At 40.8% G+C, this 20,338-nt stretch overlaps 1 protein-coding gene across 1 annotated transcript; it reads right to left on the bottom strand.

The window, feature by feature from the left end:
• Positions 1-7,969: 7,969 nt before the first annotated feature.
• On the bottom strand, positions 7,970-18,652 carry LOC106567949 (2-acylglycerol O-acyltransferase 2-A). The gene is made up of 6 exons (XM_014137864.2): positions 18,398-18,652; positions 17,309-17,487; positions 10,483-10,687; positions 9,840-10,014; positions 9,038-9,237; positions 7,970-8,524 (listed from the first exon to the last, which is right to left on the bottom strand). Exons 1-6 carry the CDS (start codon positions 18,489-18,491, stop codon positions 8,370-8,372), a joined length of 1,008 nt encoding a protein of 335 aa, XP_013993339.1. The 5' UTR covers positions 18,492-18,652; the 3' UTR covers positions 7,970-8,369.
• Between the last annotated feature and the right edge of the window lie 1,686 nt (positions 18,653-20,338).

The raw sequence follows: 20,338 nt of genomic DNA, 5'->3' as shown, positions 1-20,338 counted from the left end.
AGCCACCACTATGCTTGAAAAAAGGGGGAGTGGTACTCAGCAATGTGTTGTATTGGATTTGCCCCAAACACAACAATTTTGCAGTATTACTTTAGTGCCTTGTTGCAAACAGTATGCATGCTTTGGAATGTTTGTATTCTGTACAGGGCTTCCTTCTTTTCACTCTGTCAATTAGGTTAGTATTGTGGAGTAACTTCAATGTTGTTGATCCAATGTTGTTGTTATCACACTCTGTAACTGGTTTAAAGTCACCATTGGCCTCATGGTGAAATCGCTGAGCTGTTTCCTTCCTCTCAAGCAACTGAGTTGGGAAAGACGCCTGTATCTTTGTAGTGACTGGGTGTATTGATACACCATCCAAAGTGTAATTAATAACTTCACCATGCTCAAAGGGATATTCAATGTCTGCTGTTTTTTGTTTACCCATCTATCAATAGGTGCCCTTCTTTGCGAGGCATTGGAAAACCTCCCTGGTCTTTGTGGTTGAATCTGTGTTTGAAATTCACTGCTCGACTGAGGGGGATCTTACATATAATTGTATGTGTAGGGTACAGAGATTAAGTAGTGTTTCAAAAATTATGTTAAGCACTATTGCACACAGAGTGAACCCATGCAACTTATTATGTACATTTTTAACTGAACTTATTTAGGCTTGCTATAACAAGGGGTTGACTTGGGGTATTTACTTATTGACTCAAGACTTTACATTTTTTATGAATTTGTCAACATTTCGAACAGTTCACCCGATACGGAGGAGAATACCCTCAATTTAAGCTGACAGTCTGCACATTAATGTCATAGTCATTGTGTCATTTCAAATCCAGTGCTGGAGTACAGAGCCAAAACAACAAAGCATGTGTCACTGTCCAAATACTTTTGGAGCTCACTGTATATTTGAGACTTGAGGAGACAAGAATAACGGTGCAGGAAATATACATTTTGATAAAGGCATTGATATTTAAAAAAAGGATATTGTAATCTGATTTCACATTGACTTAACCAGGTATAACGACATTGGACACATGTCAAATAATGCAGTTGGGGGCTAGCGACCTGGCTGTAGCCCTGTTGTTATACACAACGTCTACCCCCCAAAAGTAATTGTGAATTGTGGATTTGATTATGGATTGAATTACTTGGAGTACTCTACAGGCCGCTCTATACTCCTGTTGGTGTCAAATGTTATCACAGGGCAGGAAACTCTCCAAACACTGTCATCTTGCCAGTCTGCCAATCCTGCCACTTTGCCAGGGGAGCCAGACCATCTTTCCATGCAGGTCATTGTCACACACCCCTCACACTCCCACACCACGTCATGCTGAACTTGAAGAGGTTTGGAAATCAGTATTAGCATTAAATAATGGCTCATTAAAAAAAAAGGATTTTGTTTGATATCTTTCACCTGCTACTTTACCGTCTTCCTTTCTGTGTCTCTTTTTTGTATTCACACTCTATTCCCTCCATCCTTCTTTCCCCTGTCGTTTTCATTCTACCTACTGGGCATAGACATCAGTTCAACGTTTAGTTTTGATTTCAATTTGGTTGAGTTGTCAACTAACGTGAATTAAATGTGAAATGAACCAAAAAATTCACGTTCTTGGATTAAGGTTAAAAGTTGGGTAAAAACAGACGAAATTCCCTTACATTGATTACTTTTTGTAAATCCAATAATTTTCCCACGTTGATTAAATGTCATCACCTTTATTTTTTGTTGAAATGACGTACCAATTTTTGCCCAGTGTGTAGTTTATTGTAGTCTTTTCTCTGTCTCTCCCTGTGCTTTTCTTTCTTCTCTTTCCTGGCCTGAGGGTCATTGGTCTCTGTTGAAAGTGCCTGGATACTGTCCAGGTCACACTAATGTGACCAGCTGCCAGTCTGCTGCCTGTTTGGAAACATTTTACCCTTGCCATTGCAGTCATAAAAAAAGTGTTGCGAAAGTTCACAGACAGCCTTATCGCTGAAGGACCAGATCCAACTCCAAGCTGTCACTGACCCTTGATTAATTAATCAGAACTGGATGACAGCTGTGTGCAAAGTTTAACCAGTGAATGAGACTTGAAAACACCTTTATTAAAAGAAATTAGCTGGTATTACAATACAAATGTACAATCTTAGTGACAAAAATGATATCAGTTATTTTAACAGATTTTATATTACAATATTAAAATAAATGAATATATGACCCTTCTGTTGAGACAGAGACATTGGGATTTTATATAAATGGAAACTTATGAAATCAGATATACTATCATTATGTAAAAACAGTGAGTATAGTCTTTTATATAGGAATCTAGAGGCCTCATAAGTGAGGATACAGTGCATCACCCCATTACATGAAATCTCCCTACAAATTCAACCTCTGACGACATGTGATAGGACATTCGACCTTAGGGCAATTCCACAGCTGAGACTCACCTTTTCACTGAACGTGTATGCCAAGCAAAAACCATTGATTGAAAAGTTTAACAAACCATACACCTATATTCAAAAGTCTACTTTTAACAATTGCCGCTGAACATTTTACTAAAACACATTTACTTGAGTAACAGTGCAGATGCGAAGTTTGGTTACAAAATGCAGCAAAATCTCCTTATGTTTTTCATGTCACCACTTTTTCCAAAAACTTCTTGCAGAAGGAATCGGGTGTCAGCTATGATATGACACTGTGAATTTGAAAAAATCTATTTTGGTTATTGAACTACAGTTCACGAAGTGGATCAACACCCGGTAACAGAATGATGTTAACAGAATGACATAACGGGTCCTTGATTTGTACTATACAGAAATGCATAATTGTTCATGTCATTCTCTTCATGGTGATGTATCCTAAATAGGTACACAAAGATAGAAAAATGTAATATCCTCCTTTGCATGTTTGGGTATTATCCTACAAACTGGCTATTATACTAATGAGCTCCGCCTCCAAACAAGAACAAATAGAGCACAGAACAGTCCAGTAGATTGTGCTGTACTATATTGTCCTCTACTTTTCTGTACTGAACTATACTCTACTCCACTCTAATTTTCTTTACTTTATGGTACTGTGCTCTACTGCAACTGTTCGTGAGAACTATTGCAGTCATTCTGCTACTGATTTTTTGGGCCACTCTGTTATCAAATTGGTTATAATCATAAACATAATTCATAAACAAAATTGTTATCAGTGAAAACACTAACTGATTGGTAAGTCCATCTCCCAGCTAGCTAAAGAGGTCCATCAGCCACTCCGGGGCTACAATACCTATTTTGCCAATTGGCCTGGATCCCTTTTACTGCCGGTTCGGAGCCCAACCGATCCTTCACGACTGGACTACCGACATAATCTGCCCGAGGGTTTTTTTTTTCAACAGCCCCTTCGTCGAGACGTCCCCTGAATGCCCATCTGCTGGCCTGCTATCCGCGGCCCGCTAGCTGTCTAGAGCATAATGGACTGTTAGCTGAAGAGATCCATCGGCCAATTTCTTGGGCCACTAATCCTATTTTGCCAATTGGACTGGATCCCTTTACTACACGGAACCCTACTAACCCATCACGACTGGTCTTCTGACGTAACCGCACAAGGAGGCTCCGCACAAGGAGGCTATAACAAACTTCTTCCGTCGCGACGTCCTTTAAGGCCCTTCTGCTAGCTTGCTATACCGGCCCGCTAGCTGTCTGAATTGCCGTGTCTCTAGCCAGCCTACTCACTGGACCCCTATAATCACTCGGCTATGCATGCCTCTCCCTAATTAAAAAACATATATTATTTCACCTTTATTTAACCAGGTAGGCAAGTTGAGAAACATTTTCTCATTTACAACTGCGACCTGGCCAAGATAAAGCAAAGCAGTGTGACACAGACAACAACATAGAGTTACACATGGAGTAAACAATAAACAAGCCAATAACACAATAAACAAGTCAATGACACAGTAGAAAAAAAGAAAGTATATATACAGTGTGTGCAAAAGGCAGGAGGAGGTAGGCAATTAATAGGCCATAGGAGCGAATAATTACAATTTAGCAGATTAACACTGGAGTGATAAATGAGCATATGATGATGTGCAAGTAAATGTCAATATGCCTTGTCCATTGCTGTTCTGGTTAGTGATTATTGTCTTATTTCACTGTAGAGCCTCTAGCCCTGCTTAATATGCCTTAGCTAACCCTCTAGTTCCACCTCCCACATGGTGACATCACCTGGTTTAAATTATGTTTCTAGAGACAATATCTCTCACATCATCACTCAATGCCTAGGTTTACCTCCACTGTATTCATATCCTATCATACCTTTGTCTGTACATTATGCCTTGAATCTATTCTATCGCGCCCAGAAACCTGCTCCTTTTACTCTCTGTTCCAAACGTACTAGACGACCAGTTCTTATAGCTTTTAGCCGTACCCTTATTCTAATCCTCCTCTGTTCCTCTGGTGATGTAGAGGTTAATCCAGGCTCTGCAGTGCTAGAGCACTCCTATTCCCCAGGTGTTCTCATTTGTTGACTTCTGTAACCGTAAAATCCTTGGTTTCATGCATAACATTAGAAGGCTTCTCCCTAAGTTTGTTTTATTCACTGCTTTAGCACACTCTGCCAACCCGGATGTCCTAGCTGTGTCTGAATCCTGGCTTAGGAAGACCACCAAAAACCCTGAAATTTCCATCCCTAACTATAACATTTTCTGACTAGATAGAACTGCCAAATGGGGCGGAGTTGCAATCTACTGCAGAGATAGCCTGCAGAGTTCTGTCTTACTATGCAGGTCTGTACCCAAACAATTTGAGGTTCTACTTTTAAAAATCCACCTTTCCAGAAATAAGTCTCTCACTGTTGCCGCTTGCTATAGACCACCCTCTGCCACCCCACCCTTGCTGTGCCCTGGACACCATATGTGAATTGATTGCCCCCCATCTATCTTCAGAGCTCGTGCTGCTAGATGACATAAACTGGGACATGCTTAACACCCCGACCATCCTACAATCTAAGCTCGATGATCCTCAATTTCACACAAATGATCAATGAACCTACCAGGTACAACCCCAAATACGTAAACACGGGCACCCTCATAAATATCATCCTAACTAACTCGTCCTCCAAATACATCTCCGCTGTTTTCAACCAAGATCTCAGCGATCACTGCCTCATTGCCTGTATCCATAATAGGTCTGCGGTCAAACGTCCACCCCTCATCACTGTCAAACGCTCCCTTAAACACTTCAGCGAGCAGGCCTTTCTAATTGACCTGGCCCGGGTATCCTGGAAGGTATTGATCTCATTCTGTCAGTAGAGAATGCCTGGTTATTCTTTTAAAGTGCCTTCCTCACCATCTTAAATAAGCAAGCCCCATTCAAAAAATGTAGGACCAGGAACAGATATAGCCCTTGGTTTACTCCAGACCTGACAGCCCGTGACCAGCACAAAAACATCCTGTGGCGTACTGCATTAGCATCGAATAGACCCCGTGATATGCAACTTTTCAGGGAAGTTAGGAACCAATATACACAGGCAGTTATGAAAGCTAAGGCTAGCTTTTTCAAACAGAAATTTGCATCCTGTAGCACAAACTTTCAAAAATTCTGGGACACTGTAAAGTCCATGGAGAATAAGAGCACCTCCTCCCAGCTGCCCACTCCACTGAGGCTAGGAAACAATGTCACCACCGATAAATCCACTATAATTGAGAATTTCAATAAGCATTTTTCTACGGCTGGCCATACTTTCCACCTGGCTACCCCTACCCCGGTCAACAGCCCTGCACCCCCCACAGCAACTTGCCCAAGCCTCCCCCATTTCTCCTTCACCCAAATCCAGATAGCTGATGTTCTGAAAGAGCTGCAAAATCTGGAACCCTACAAATCAGCTGGGCTAGACAATCTGGACCCTCTCTTTCTAAAATTATCTGTCGAAATTGTTGCATCCCCTATTACTAGCCTGTTCAACCTCTCTTTCGTATCATCTGAGATTTCCAAAGATTGGAAAGCTGCCGCGGTCATCCCCCTCTTCAAAGGGGGAGACACTCTAGACCCAAACTGCTACAGACCTATATCTATCCTACCCTGCCTTTCTAAGGTCTTCGAAAGCAAAGTTAACAAACAGATTACCGACCATTTCGAATCCCACCGTACCTTCTCTGCTATGCAGTCTGGTTTCAGAGCTCGTCATGGGTGCACCTCAGCCACGCTCAAGGTCCTAAATGATATCATAACCACCATCGATAAGAGACAATACTGTGCAGCTGTATTCATCGACCTGGCCAAGGCTTTCGACTCTGTCAATCACAACATTCTTATCGGCAGACTCAACAGCCTTGTTTTCTCAAATGACTGCATCACCTGCTTCACCAACTACTTCTCTAATAGAGTTCAGTGTGTCAAATCGGAGGGCCTGTTGTCCGGACCTCTGGCAGTCTCTATGGGGGTGCCACAGGGTTCAATTCTTGGGCTGACTCTATTCTCTGTATACATCAATGATGTCGCTCTTGCTGCTGGTGATTCTCTGATCCACCTCTACGCAGATGACAGCATTCTGTATATTTCTGGCCCTTCTTTGGACACTGTGTTAACTAACCTCCAGCTTCAATGCCATACAACTCTCCTTCTGTGGCCTACAACTGCTCTTAAATGCAAGTAAAACTAAATGCATGCTCTTCAACCGATCGCTGCCCGCACCTGCCCGCCCGTCCAGCATCACTACTCTGGACGGTTCTGACTTAGAATATGTGGACAACTACAAATACCTAGGTGTCTGGTTAGACTGTAAACTCTCCTTCCAGACTCACATTAAGCATCTCCAATCCAAAATTCAATCTAGATTTGGCTTCCTATTTCGTAACAAAGTATCCTTCACTCATGCTGCCAAACATACCCTCGTAAAACTGACCATCCTACCGATCCTCGATTTCGGCGATGTAATTTACATAATAGCCTCCAAAACTCCAATACTCAACAAACTGGATGCAGTCTATAACAGTGCAATCCGTTTTGTCACCAAAGCCCCATATACTTCCCACCACTGTGACCTGTACGCTCTCATTGGCAGGCCCTCGCTTCATACTCGTCGCCAAACCCACTGGCTCCAGGTCATCTACACGTCTTTGCTAGGTAAAGCCCCGCCTTATCTCAGCTCACTGGTCACCATAGCAGCACCCACCCATAGCACGCGCTCCAGCAGGTATATTTCACTGTCACCCCCAAAGCCAATTCCTCCTTTGGCCGCCTTTCCTTCCAGTTCTCTGCTGCCAATGACTGGAACGAACTGCAAAAATCACTGAAGCTGGAGACTCATATCTCCCTCACTAACTTTAAGCACCAGCTGTCAGAGCAGCTCACTGATCACTGCACCTGTACATAGCCCATCTGTAAATAGCCCATCCAACTACCTCATCCCCATACTGTATTTATTTATTTATCTTGCTCCTTTGCACCCCAGTATCTCTACTTGCACATTCATCTTTTGCACATCTATCACTTGTGTTTAAATGCTATATTGTAATTACTTCACCACCATGGCCTATTTATTGCCTTACCTCCCTTATCTTACCTCATTTGCACATTTTTCTACTGTATTATTGACTGTATGTTTGTTTATTCCATGTGCAACTCTGTTGTTGTATGTGTCAAACTGCTTTGCTTTATCTTGGCCAGGTCGCAGTTGTAAATGAGAACTTGTTCTCAACTAGCCTACCTGGTTAAATAAAGGTGAAAAAAAATGAAAAATAAAAAATAAGTATTGACTCTTTGATATGCTCCTCCTATAAACTGCACATGTTGGTGCTCATGGGTCCTTTTACATGGAAATAACCCTTACACAAATCTCAAATCTCCCTGACAGATGTCACTTCAAATCCTCTTGACAGATGTCTCGGGAATAAGTGAAGAAATGTGGCTCTCGGATAATTATATTTGTCCCCAGTGTCCCACTGTTACCTTGTCCTGAGGAATGGAATATGGATGTAGGCTACCATTTGAAAGAATTGGACATATTGAGCACTTAAACAGTGTACATTTTATATATTTAAAAAACAGATTGTTTTATATTTTGTAAAATATCTGCAGACATTTCATTTTTCTAAAGATGGGAAATAAGTAAACAAGTGTGGGATGGGCACATACTCAATACAGTGGTTTGCATGAAAGGGAAAGATTTGTCCATATCTTGGATAAGAATGTCCATATCACTTCATTGGTTTTGCTTGGCTTTTGTAGTTTCGTCTGGATCCTTCAGTTGGTTATGGCAGTAAAGGTTTATCTGTTTGAGAGAAGTCAAGTGAGAGGATTTGGTGGTGCAATGCCAAAGGTGGTTTGGAAGCCTCTCCCCTCTCTTTCCTCCTTCTCCTCCCATCTCTTTCCTCTCCCTCTACCCTCTCTCTCGCACTCCTGGTTGTGAGTTCTGCTCAGACGAAGCTAAGGTGTTGGTCCTCTGGCACTCCGTACTTGCCCTTGTGCTCCTCAAACAACTGGCTGAGTTCTTCTGTGTAGAGCTGATGGAGGGCATCCAGCTCCTCCACTGTGGGCTTTTCATTCTTCTCCACTCTGATTGGCCGTCCCACTGTGGAGAGGTCAAAGGGTATGCATGATGACATCACGTTCAAATATAGGTTACTGTAGTAGTGCATAACGCGCAAAAATGTATTTGCTTTTTGGATATGATTTTTATTGAAGTTATTTGTTTAACATAATATGATGGCATTTTCAAGTGGGGATTGCCAAATAGACGTACACAGTGCCAGCCACTGTTGCTAAGAGGTTGCAGCCAACTGACACAATCAAACTACCTAGAAAGTCAAATATATCCAATGGGCAAATGTGTCCCACTCTGCCAGATAGTTTACTGCCAAAAACAACAATTGCCTTTGCAACATAGTGCCTTTAAGCTAGAGAAAAGGATAAATAAATTGGGTAGATATAGTGGACAGCTACTGATAACCCCTCTGGCTTCAACTGGCAAGGCCCAACATTTCTAAAACCTTGCTTAGAGTTATCTGGTCTACTTAACTATGAAATTGGAACATTGTCATAGGCAGTAATTCAGAGTGACAGTGAAGATCAGACAGTGACTCACCCACAGTGTTGATGGGCTTCCTGTAGGGCATGATACCAAAGCTGTACTGGAAGACACCCCGCGCATGGAAGAGGGGCAGAGAGATACCCATGATGCTCTGCAGCTTGTCCTGAATCCAGCGGAGACAGGTGCCTCGAGGGTTCTCCACCTGGTCAAACAACTCGTTCTCTCCAAACGAGAAGACTGGCACCAGATGGGCACTATGGAGGGAATGGGTGGAGGAGAGGAGATGAGGAGGGGAGCGGAGAGGGGTGGAAGAGAGGTGAGGTGAGTTGAGACAGGAGTTTGGCATTCAGTTTTGTTACGGTCATCTCTATGAGTTTGTAAGGTACAGTATATTTGTAGAACGCAGACCCATGCAGTTTCCATTTCACTACTAGGTGTTGAAGTTATTCCTAAACTATTCTACTATTGATGAAATTCATAAGCAGTCATGTAAAACACGTGATTTGAGCAAGCTTTGTGTATCCCACAAAATAAGTTGTGAGCTACTGTAGCTGGACTTGCTGTATAACCAGCAAAGTCAGGGGAAAACTGAATTGTGTAACACTGGTGTCACTTGACTTGTCCCTCTGCATGTCATACAGTGCTTGTACGCGCCCAATAGAAATTCCCAAAGGGCTTACACAAGTCATTATTTCAGTAAGCTGCCCACAAGTACACACTGTACATATTCATATCAAACTATGATGAAGTGATTGATACAATTGAAGTCACTTGTGCAACCATGAGAGTAGTTATAAGATTTCATCAGAGACAAAGATAATAAAATGTCCTCCTCCCCCTCTGGCACTGGTCTTACCCATGTTCCATTGCCAGTTTGACGAAACCTTTCTTATTGGCCAAGAGAATGGTGAAAGCGCCAGGGCGTGCATCCAGGGCCTCGGGGGCTCCTCCCACTGCTATAACAACGGCATTCCCACCTCCCTGTCGACATAACAGATAGCTGGCACTCTCCTTGTTCGAGGGAATCAGACCTGGGAAATACATTAGACACACAGGTCAGGTGTTCGTAACAGTGGGGGGAAAGTTTGGTACATTATTCTTCACTGTCAAACGATGATCAAACTCATAGATGTTAATTTGCATCATGCTGGTTGTCCCCAATCAATCAATCAACTAGTGAATTCAATCTATTTATATTACCCTCGTCTTTACAGCAACATACTCTGAGTATACTAAACATTCGGAACACCCTCTGAATGGCACACATACAAATCCATGTCTCAATTGTCTAAAGGCTTAAAAATCCTTCTTTAGCTGGTCTCCTCCCCTTCATATACACTGATTCAAGTGGATTTAACAAGTGACATCAATAAGGGATAGCTTTTCACCTGGATTCACCTGGTCAGTCTATGTCATGGAAGAGTTCTTAATGTTTTGTATACTGTATGTCAAAGTGTTTCACAGTAACCCGGCCTTGACCTAACCCCAACCCCACTTACCTGCCATCATGATGTAGTCTCTGAAGAAGGGGGCTCTGAACCAGAGAGGTAGCATCAGCAGGAAGCTGTCAAGGCCAGGGAACAGCTTCCTGAAACCTGTAGCGTTCGTACAGAAGTTAATGAAGGCTCCAGCCACCAGCACCCCATGGGGATGGAAACCAAGGATGTAGTTCTTCCCGGGGTCCAAGTCTGCTGTCTTCACCAGCTGCAACACACAGGGGATTCACTTGTGAATTCAATAGTCATAATAGTTATGTAGTTATGTACTATACAGTAAACAGGGTGCATCACATTCATTTCTAAATCTGAATCTTTGTGAGAGATTTTCTGAAACGTTTCAAAGATATATTGAATGCCATACTCTCTAGGAAGCCTTTGAATTGACTTCCAGGTATTTGGCCTATATCTTCATGTCATGTGTATCTTCATCACATGTCACCTGTGTGAGTTCTAGTTGTTGTTCTCCTGCCTCCACAGGGGCTGTGAGTAGAGACTATCCTGCCTCTAACCAGTATCAACCAGTGTTGCCTGTCTCTTTGCACGGGCAGATAGGAGATAAACAGGAGGAAGGATCATGCCTGTTGTCTCCCTTGATAGGATGGTCACAGGTCACTGGATGGGGGCAAAGTTTCTTGTTAGCTAGCCATGTGCCGGGAATGTTATGCCCATACACGTCAAACCAAAGCTGCTAAAAACACTTTTTGTATCGACCTCAGTGTTTGAGATTAGCAGTTCAAGGACAATGAGCTCCAATAATCAAATCCCCACCTATTAGTTATAGGGCTACGCTAACCTCTCACTAGCAAAATGAGGGTAGTCATAGTAAACACTAAGCAGGCTTTGGGTGGGATGCATTGACTTCATGGATTGAGATGTTTCATACAAGGACGAACCACCAATTGTTAATAAGCCATTTGACCTTCTCTCGTTCCTTCTCTTGTTTGTCTGTAGTCCTCTATCTAATCATGAGATTTTTCTGTTTCCAAAAACAGATTACAGAATTAGTCAAGCTCTAAGACTAAATATGGCAATAATATTTCTGATTCTGTTGTCTGGGGCCATGCAGTCCTCGGATGTCTGGAGGTATATGGCTGACCCCAATATCTCAGCGTGGGGAATGCATGTTTGGGAGTGTACTGAATGTATATTGGGGAATGAAGCTTTATCAGAGCTTGGCTTATTGGCCAACAAAGATATTGTATGAGTGAGAATGGAGCTCTAGTCATGGGTTGCCATAGAGAGAGAACACTGGCCAATTATTTAATGACCACAAATGATTTTGGTCTGTACTAGAGACACCCTCTATTTTTATTAGCTCCTGTTCCTCCATGTTTACAAACAAAATGGGTGTCCACTCCTATGCCCGCTGATACGGTAAACCCATTTTTCACATAATCTCCCACTCATGCTTGATATACAGTAACCTACATTATATTTAACTCTAGCATTTGAACTCAGCAGAGGTTTTAGGCATGTTGTTGGATTTTGGCTTGGAGTTGGGTTCAAACATGACAAAAAGTGTATACATTCTCCAAATTCAAAGTGATGAGAGGAGTCAGTGTCTATAAACTACAGTCACATGTTTTCAGTTTGCATGTCAGGGTGCAGGCGGAGGAAATGACGCTGTCATTAGGGATGGTAGTGGAGAACCAGACCTCAGTGAAACCTATGACACCCTCTGAAGGACACTGCTCTGTTCAGACTAACATTTGCTCTTTATTCCAGCCTTAATAATGCATGAAGTCAGATGCTCAGTTGGCACTTAGGGGATAATACAGGGGAAATTACATTCCAGGTTTGAAGAAGTCATCTTTGTTTGGTACTTGGTATCTGGTTGTGTTTAATGTACTGTATCTTTCCTTGAGAAATGAAGGAAAGTCCATATGAACTAACGATGATGATGCTCGTTCCCAGTAAATTCCCGTGTGGAATCGATCTGTGTAAATTCACCATGTGGCATTCAGAACCAATTGTTTTGCTTGAGGGAGACATTACTCTCTCTAATACAGTTTTTCTCAGTGGTGTAGTGGAGGGTATACGCAGGTTTACGTCATAAACCCACTTATTTTTTTCTGTGTGCATTGCGTATACTCACTTCTTAATCCCCATGATGCTTATCAAAGTAGTGTAGTGGAGGTATACGCCATAATAAATTATTAAGGTTGATTGAACAGATCAGAATGTTTAGCCTAAAATGTTGATAAACTATACATTTCTTTACATTTTAGGCGCAGCAATGTGCACACGGTGGTAGGCCTACATGCAAATGTTCCAAAAAGCAATTTGTGGGGAAACACCATTCTAAAATGTGCACCACACATGCAAACGGTTTCATGGACAGAGATGGAAATTTAGTTAGAAATTTAGAAAGAGGGAAGATCTAAAGATGCAACAACTATCATGGGTTGCTAATATGATTAGGATAATGCCTTTGGCTGCTAGACCATGAAAGAAAGTTGACAGAAAACCAATAGAAACCACCCGAGGAAGTCTTTATAAAATAATTGTGTAACGATCGTTGTTGGAAGGATGGTCGGACCAAGATGCAGCGTGGGGTAGGTTAATCATGTTTTATTTATGATAACTGGCAACAAAACAATAAAGAGTAACCAATGAAACGCACAGCTTTGTTGGGCTAAAAGCTGCAATACAAAATCAAGATCCCACAAACAACAGGTGGGAAAAGGCTGCCTAAATATGATCCCCAATCAGAGACAACGTTAGACAGCTGCCTCTGATTGGGAACCATACCAGGCCAACATAGAAATACAAAAAACTAGAGTACCCACCCTAGTCACACCCTGACCTAACCAAAATAGAGAATAAAAAGGCTCTAAGGTCAGGGCGTGACAAATTGCCTCTTCTATGGCTACTTTGAAGCAAGTTAAGACATGCCTCATAATATAAAAGAAAAAAGTCCAGGTTTCAAACAATTTAAGAACAAGAAAAATATAGCAATCCTAGCCGTCTTCTGGTAGATGGAAAGGCTTTCCCAATAACCTTCTCAATTAAATGTTAACTAGCTACAAACTAGCCTATGTCTACCTGGCAGAATGATATCATGATTATTTGCATCAATCCAGTGAACATTTGTTTTGCAAACTCAATTTTATAAAACACCACACTTGAATTAAAGGGTAACTACACTCTACTGTTCCTACATTTTCCCCAGACCACAAAAGTGGTCTCCGGATGTGGTTTAAACATTGTTATGGACTTAGAACATCTAATGTTGTTTTTCTATAAAAAGTGTGACTAAGAGTGAAAACCTGAAAAAAAAATATATGCAATGTGCCTACTTGCACAGTACAGCTTGGGTTGGGATTTATCATTTCAGGTAATTCAGAAAGTGTCACTGTTTCTCATATAACTTTTCTCACAGGGAGCCTTTCCTTCGCCGGGCAGATCGTATGGGAAATGTTGTACCTGTGTTAAAACGTCTCTATAGCAAAACAGCAATGATCAAATGCTCAAATACATTTACAGAACTTCTGATCATTTTCTTGCCTTTGTACCCGAGTTGCATATCTAACGCCGCCTTTTGCAAAACTAAATTCAAATGTCATGAGTGAATACAAAATTCACTGTTAAGTGCTTTCTTCACAGAATATTAACACATTGTTTTCATTAGAAGATAAATGAAAAATATAGCAATCCTATTGTTTACAGCATTCTGTAACTACTGTGTACAAAGGTCTGAAATCATCCCATCATTGTACCATGTACAATATAGAGAAAGATCTAGGCAATGAGGACTGCCTAATTTCGGTGATATTTTTTTTTACATTGGGTTACTCCTAAGTACATTTTAGTCATTTAGCAGACACTCTTATCCAGAGTGACTTACAGTAGCAAATGCATACATTTCATGCATGTTTTTTTTTGTACTGGCCCCAAATGGGAATCGAACCCACAGCCCTGGCATTGCATACACCATGCTGGTGTTACAAACACCATGCTTTGCCAACTGAGCCACAGGGAAGGCTGTACCAGCATTTCGCTACACTTGCATTAACATCTGCTAACCATGTGTATGTGACCAATAAAATGTGATTTGATTTGATCATCTCCAACATTGATAACTTTGAAAATCGATAACATCGTTCCAACATATTTGCCTTAATAGAAATCTGTCTGTAGACTCAATAACCAAATGAATAGAATACAACAATAGAATACCACAGTACTTACTATAGAATGTAATAAACTGTAGTATACTATACTACACACTGTAGTCTCCTTCGATCATGTGTAGTACTTATTATAGAATGTTGTAGTATATTGCAGAATACTATAGTAAATACTACAGTATTATCTGCAAAAAAACACTAGTAAATACTACAGTCTGGAAAAACACATTACACTTTAACTATAGCAAATACTACAGTATTTAATTTGCATAGCCCCTCTCATTCCCCACCCCCATATCGCAATTTGTGCCACTCATACAGTAAGTGAGAAACCTACATGCCAAGTATAGACCATATATTGTGTTCCGTACTAGTTATAGGAAAGAACAGAAGCCCTGAACTAGCCGTTCAAACTGCAGTCCTACAGACCTACAAGTGAAGTAAAAAATGTGCTCTTTCAGTATTTCTCCAGTAAGGAGAAAGAAGTGGAGGCTATGTCAAAGATAATAAAACAAAAACACTGTAGGAAATACTACAGTTATAGCTGCAAAAACACTCTACCGTCTGCAAAACATTCTACAGTCTGCAAAAACACTACAGTAAATACTACTGTACACTAAAATCTGCTAAAACACTACATTAATTACCATAGTATATACTATTTTCTTTTACTACAGTATTTATACAGAAGTTAACAGAAAATACTACAATATAGTCTGCAAAACCACTACACTGAATGTTACAGTGAAGACAGCAATAACACTACAGTGAATACTATAGTATTAATACCATAGTATACAATAGTATTTTTTCATGTGGGTACTCAATACACTTTACACACTTACAATAAAATGTGTTGACTGTGTTCCCTAATTAGTTTGTTTTGAAATTTCTGGATGTTATTTTTCTGTTATCAGAATACAGTATGGGACAATCAGCGACATTTGTCACGTTTAAAAGAAGCAGAGTCTTGAGGTGGGGCCTTCACCTTGGGAAAACACTGGACACACTGGAAAGGTGGTAAGGACACACTGTGCTAAGTACAACAGTACAAGAGATAAGCATCCTATCAAGAAAGATATCAGACTCACTGATAACAACAGATACAGTATAATTCATAGCAAGTCTCTCGGCCTAGTATCACTGTTTTTCCTATAATAACTTTTTTTGAAGAACTTAGCTAGTATTCCATTTTCTGTACCATTTCATGTTACAGTAAAAGCAGATAACTATAATAACTAATAGAAACGATAATGGGATATTGACATAAAAATAAACGATTTGATGAGCATGCTTTGTTACATGTTTACAATGAAGGTTTACATTGGTATGTCCCACTTAGACTGTCCTTGGAGGTTTAAAAGCATCTCTGAATAAGATAAACACTACATTTATCTGAGGCTGATTTCTAGGTCATCTGAAAATACCAATTGTATCTTTGATTACAATGACCAATAGAAGCTTTTATAAAAAGAGACACTATCACTCACTTCAAGCAAAAAAATAGGTCTATATCAATTCAAATTTGTCACATTCACGTGTTTAGCAGATGTTATTGAGGGAGTAGCGAAATGCTTGTGTTTATAGCGCTAACGAAATAACCCAAAAACATAAATTACTGCAAAGGTTTTTAAGAGCTAGATGCACGGGAGAACTGTTGGCTCCATTTTTATTTCTGTCAGAACAACAATCATGGATTTAACAATGACAAAGAATTTATAATTACTCATGTGACCCGATTGAAACTTTGAAATAGTTTATAGTAGATAACAAAGTTCTGCATTGTAACTGGAAGGAGAAATACACTGCTGAGCCATTTTGTTATCAGTGCTTATCAGTACAGAACAAAGTGCAAATTCTGATCAAGGGCAAGAGCGTGGACCCATCTCAGTAGAGACAGTTCTTAGGATAAAACCATTGATGATCAAATAAATTCCAATTTACATCTCTCAGCTCAACTTGTCTCTCTATGAACAATCCATATTCTACCACTAGATGGGGACATCAACCAGCAACAGCTGTGGAAGGGCCCATCCCTCCCTCATGTCAAAAAATATGCACTGACCTGGGCCCTGCTCTTTTATTGATAAGCCTCCCAAATAATACAGACACAAACACTCATATGTATTTTTCTGGCATCACTCCTAAGCTGAGACCTGACAAAGATTGAGATCTGACAGCAAATGAGCCAATTACAGTGGGATCAGAATGGACAGCAGGAGGATGTGGCCATCATGTGGAGGGAGCATACATACCTCCACACAATGAGAGACCTCATTCTATAATTGGCATTATCAGTTGTGCTGTCTGGCTGGGCCCTGCCTGCTCCTGTATAGAGATAAGGGCTGAGGAGCCACTGCCAGATCGCTGGACTCATCCGCTGCAGAGGGCTCTAGCCTCCAGTCCAAATAACACAGGGGGGATTTGAGATGAGGATGATGGAGTTTACTGGTAGCAAGAGATGTTGGAGATACTGCCTGACCTCTAACCAATAAATTGAATAAAGGACTTTACATCTCCATAGTATATGCACTCCCACAGAGAATGTTTGAGAATTGTCTGTATTTATATGAAACATGTATTCTCAACTGAACATAAAAAAATGACAACTCTACACTACAGTTCTGACTAAGTATTGTCATCAGCAGCTCGCAGTAAAATCAGTCAAATCTGTAAAGTCAGTGAAGTCATCCCACCTTGACAGGGAAGTAGTCCCTCATGTAGTCCCAGACACGTAGGTGGCACAGGAAGTGGAACCTGCGGCCCCCCTTAGACGGCGTTTCCCAGTCGATGAAAAACCAACAGGCATACAGCACGCTGATCAGCCAGAACCGCGTGAACATCAACACAAAGAACATCATGATGCAGCATGGCGCTGGAGTAAGACGACCAATACAGACAGCCAGACAGACAGAGACACACAGATAAACATTAGTCAACTGGGAATATTAGTGTTAAAAATCTATTTCACAGAAATGGAATACGTGTATTAAGTTTTCTATGTGATTTGGTTGTTTATATGAGAAAAACAGTGGAAGTTTATAACTTGGGGTGACTTGAGATTGATAGAGCAGCTTTATGAGGTGAAGGGCACTGCACTATTAGGTTACAACTTAACCTGCTGACGCACTGAGCAGCAGAGGGACAGGGATAGAGAGGGACATGGATCAAAGAAAAAGCTAGGGAGGGGTAGAGAGAGAGAGACCTTCTAAGCAACCCAAGAATTGTACTACAACTCAAGCCATGAGTTTGACCACGTGACTTGAACAGATTAACCAATAACTGGGACAAAGAGTTTCTTGGTCATGAAAAACCAATACCAGGCAGGGAGTTCCCTCTTGTCCACTAGGTACCACTGATGTATCCAATCCCTCTATGGGAGAATAAAAGTGTGGAAGCCCTAATGGACAAATCTATTGTGACACACACTGGCATGATATCATGCACGGAAGACCATGGAGTTGTCTCCACTGTCCAACACATGTTATGTAAAAGTTAGTAAAGAGTAACTTAAGGCAGTGTCTTCTGCATGCACTTTCTTTGATCCGTTTTAGGCACAACTCAATGGGCTCATGGAAGTCAGCCAGCAGTGAGCCTGCCTAGCAACTCTCATAGAATTCGATTTCAGCTTCTTCACACCGAGCAACCCTTTAAATAAACAAAACTGGACACAAGCCTCCCCACTTGTTACGCAATGATGAAGAAACACTAACTATCACAGTTGCACAGCACACAAACACACATAGACAGGCCAGGACAAACAGAGCAGAGACACAGACACTCACCCAGGCCCAGAAAGGAAAAGACCCACTGCAGCACTGAGGCCATCTGCAGTCTCCTGGTTAGGGGCAAGTCAGTAGGAGCAAATTGGATCTTCATGGTGAGGAACTGGAGAGAGCCGAGAGCTAGGCAGTGCAGGCAGATGTGAGGGTGAGGTCTGGGACTAGTACACCCAGGAGAGGAGTGAGCAAAGTGGGTCCAAAGTCTGCCTCTCTCTCTCTTTCTTTACAGTCTTCCTATCGTTTAATCTCTGTAATCCTTTTAAAGAATGGGTTGATTACTCAACCCATATCTATAGCTTCAAGAACTTTGATCTTGCTGTTACTGAGCAGCTTTAAATGCCCTTCACTTTGAACAATAAACAAAGTAAAGTTATTGTGCAGTGAGCTGTCAGCAACAATAGTGTGAAATGAGCCACTGTATTTATAGATAGTGCATACTTTGACAGCCTGTAGCCAATCAATATCCAGATTCGTTTTCCATTAAGTGTGTTGTCTTCTGGCGATTGAACCTCTTGATATTCTGCTGTTCACCAATCAGTGCTCAGCCCCAGTACGTTTTATCCAGGTGCTTATAAAAGGGTTTTGAGCAGTTGATTCACATTTTAGTCACTTAGCAGACACTCTTATCCAGAACGTCTTACAGGAGCAATTAGAGTTAAGTGCCTTGCTCAAGGGCACAGAGATTTTTCACCTAGTAGGTGTGGGGATTTGAACCAGTGACTTTTTGGTTACTGGCCCAATGCTTTTAACCACTAGGCTAGCTGCCACCCTAAAGAGAGATTAGCCCTGTGCTATCAATCTTTCTTTCGGTGGTTTATATGATTAATTATTGATTGTGACTTTTCCATTTTCACATCATGTTGATTAATGGGTGGCCATCTATTACACCATAAACAGATGAAAATCTGACATATCACAACTTTGAGGGAATATATTTGATGTCACAGGTAACTATTCCTGTGAATACCATTCCTTATTTGTATGCTCTCACCAGCAATTTGATACAAATAGCCCACTGGGCACACCACGTAATTTCAACATGGAAAATTGGTTAATATTTGGTTGAGACGTTGATCAATGAGATTACAACCGATATTCACCAACAACAAAAAAAAGCCAAAAGTTAGTTGAATTTCCAATACATTATTACTATGCTTTCAACAATCTAAAAGTACAACCAAATTCCAATGGAAAAACAATGTCTGATTTTTGGTTTAGTTGTTATCCAAATGTCTATCACTGCACTTTCAACCATTTAAAAGCACAGCAAAGTTCAAATGGGAATACAATGTCAGAAATGTTGTATATTTATACAACAGATTGTGGTATCACTGTGCTTCATCTAATAGCACAACCATATGACCTGGATTGCAGTTGAGATTACATTAAAAGTGTATGGCACAAGTGATGAATGCCGTTCAAGATTTCCGCACGGATTATTCAAGCAATTGTGAAGATCTCCACAGACCTAAGATGACCTATGCATGCTTTATGTGATTATATAAGAATATGTTTATAGTTACAGTAACCTCAAAATGTGGCCATGGGTGAGTTACTCCCTTTGAGGTTGAATGTTACATTAGTTTGTAAATAGCCTTAACTTTAGGCCATTCACTGTATTAATAAAATAATATTGAATTGTGTTTGGTTGACAACACAATTTAAAGGATATGTACAGTTGAAGTCGGAAGTTAACATACACCTTAGCCAAATACATTTAAACTCAGTTTCACAATTCCTGACATTTAATCCTAGTAAAAATTCCCTGTCTTAGGATCACCACTTTATTTTAAGAATGTGAAATGTCAGAATAATAGTAGAGAGAATGATTAATTTCAGCTTTATTTCTTTCATCACATTACCAGTGGGTCAGAAGTTTACATACACTCAATTACTATTTGGTAGCATTGCCTTTAAATTGTTTAACTTGGGTCAAACGTTTCA

This window comes from Salmo salar, chromosome ssa13 (genome assembly GCF_905237065.1).
Source record: "Salmo salar chromosome ssa13, Ssal_v3.1, whole genome shotgun sequence".
NCBI classification, from domain to species: Eukaryota; Metazoa; Chordata; class Actinopteri; order Salmoniformes; family Salmonidae; genus Salmo; species Salmo salar.
This window is presented reverse-complemented; position numbering and strand designations above follow the sequence as displayed.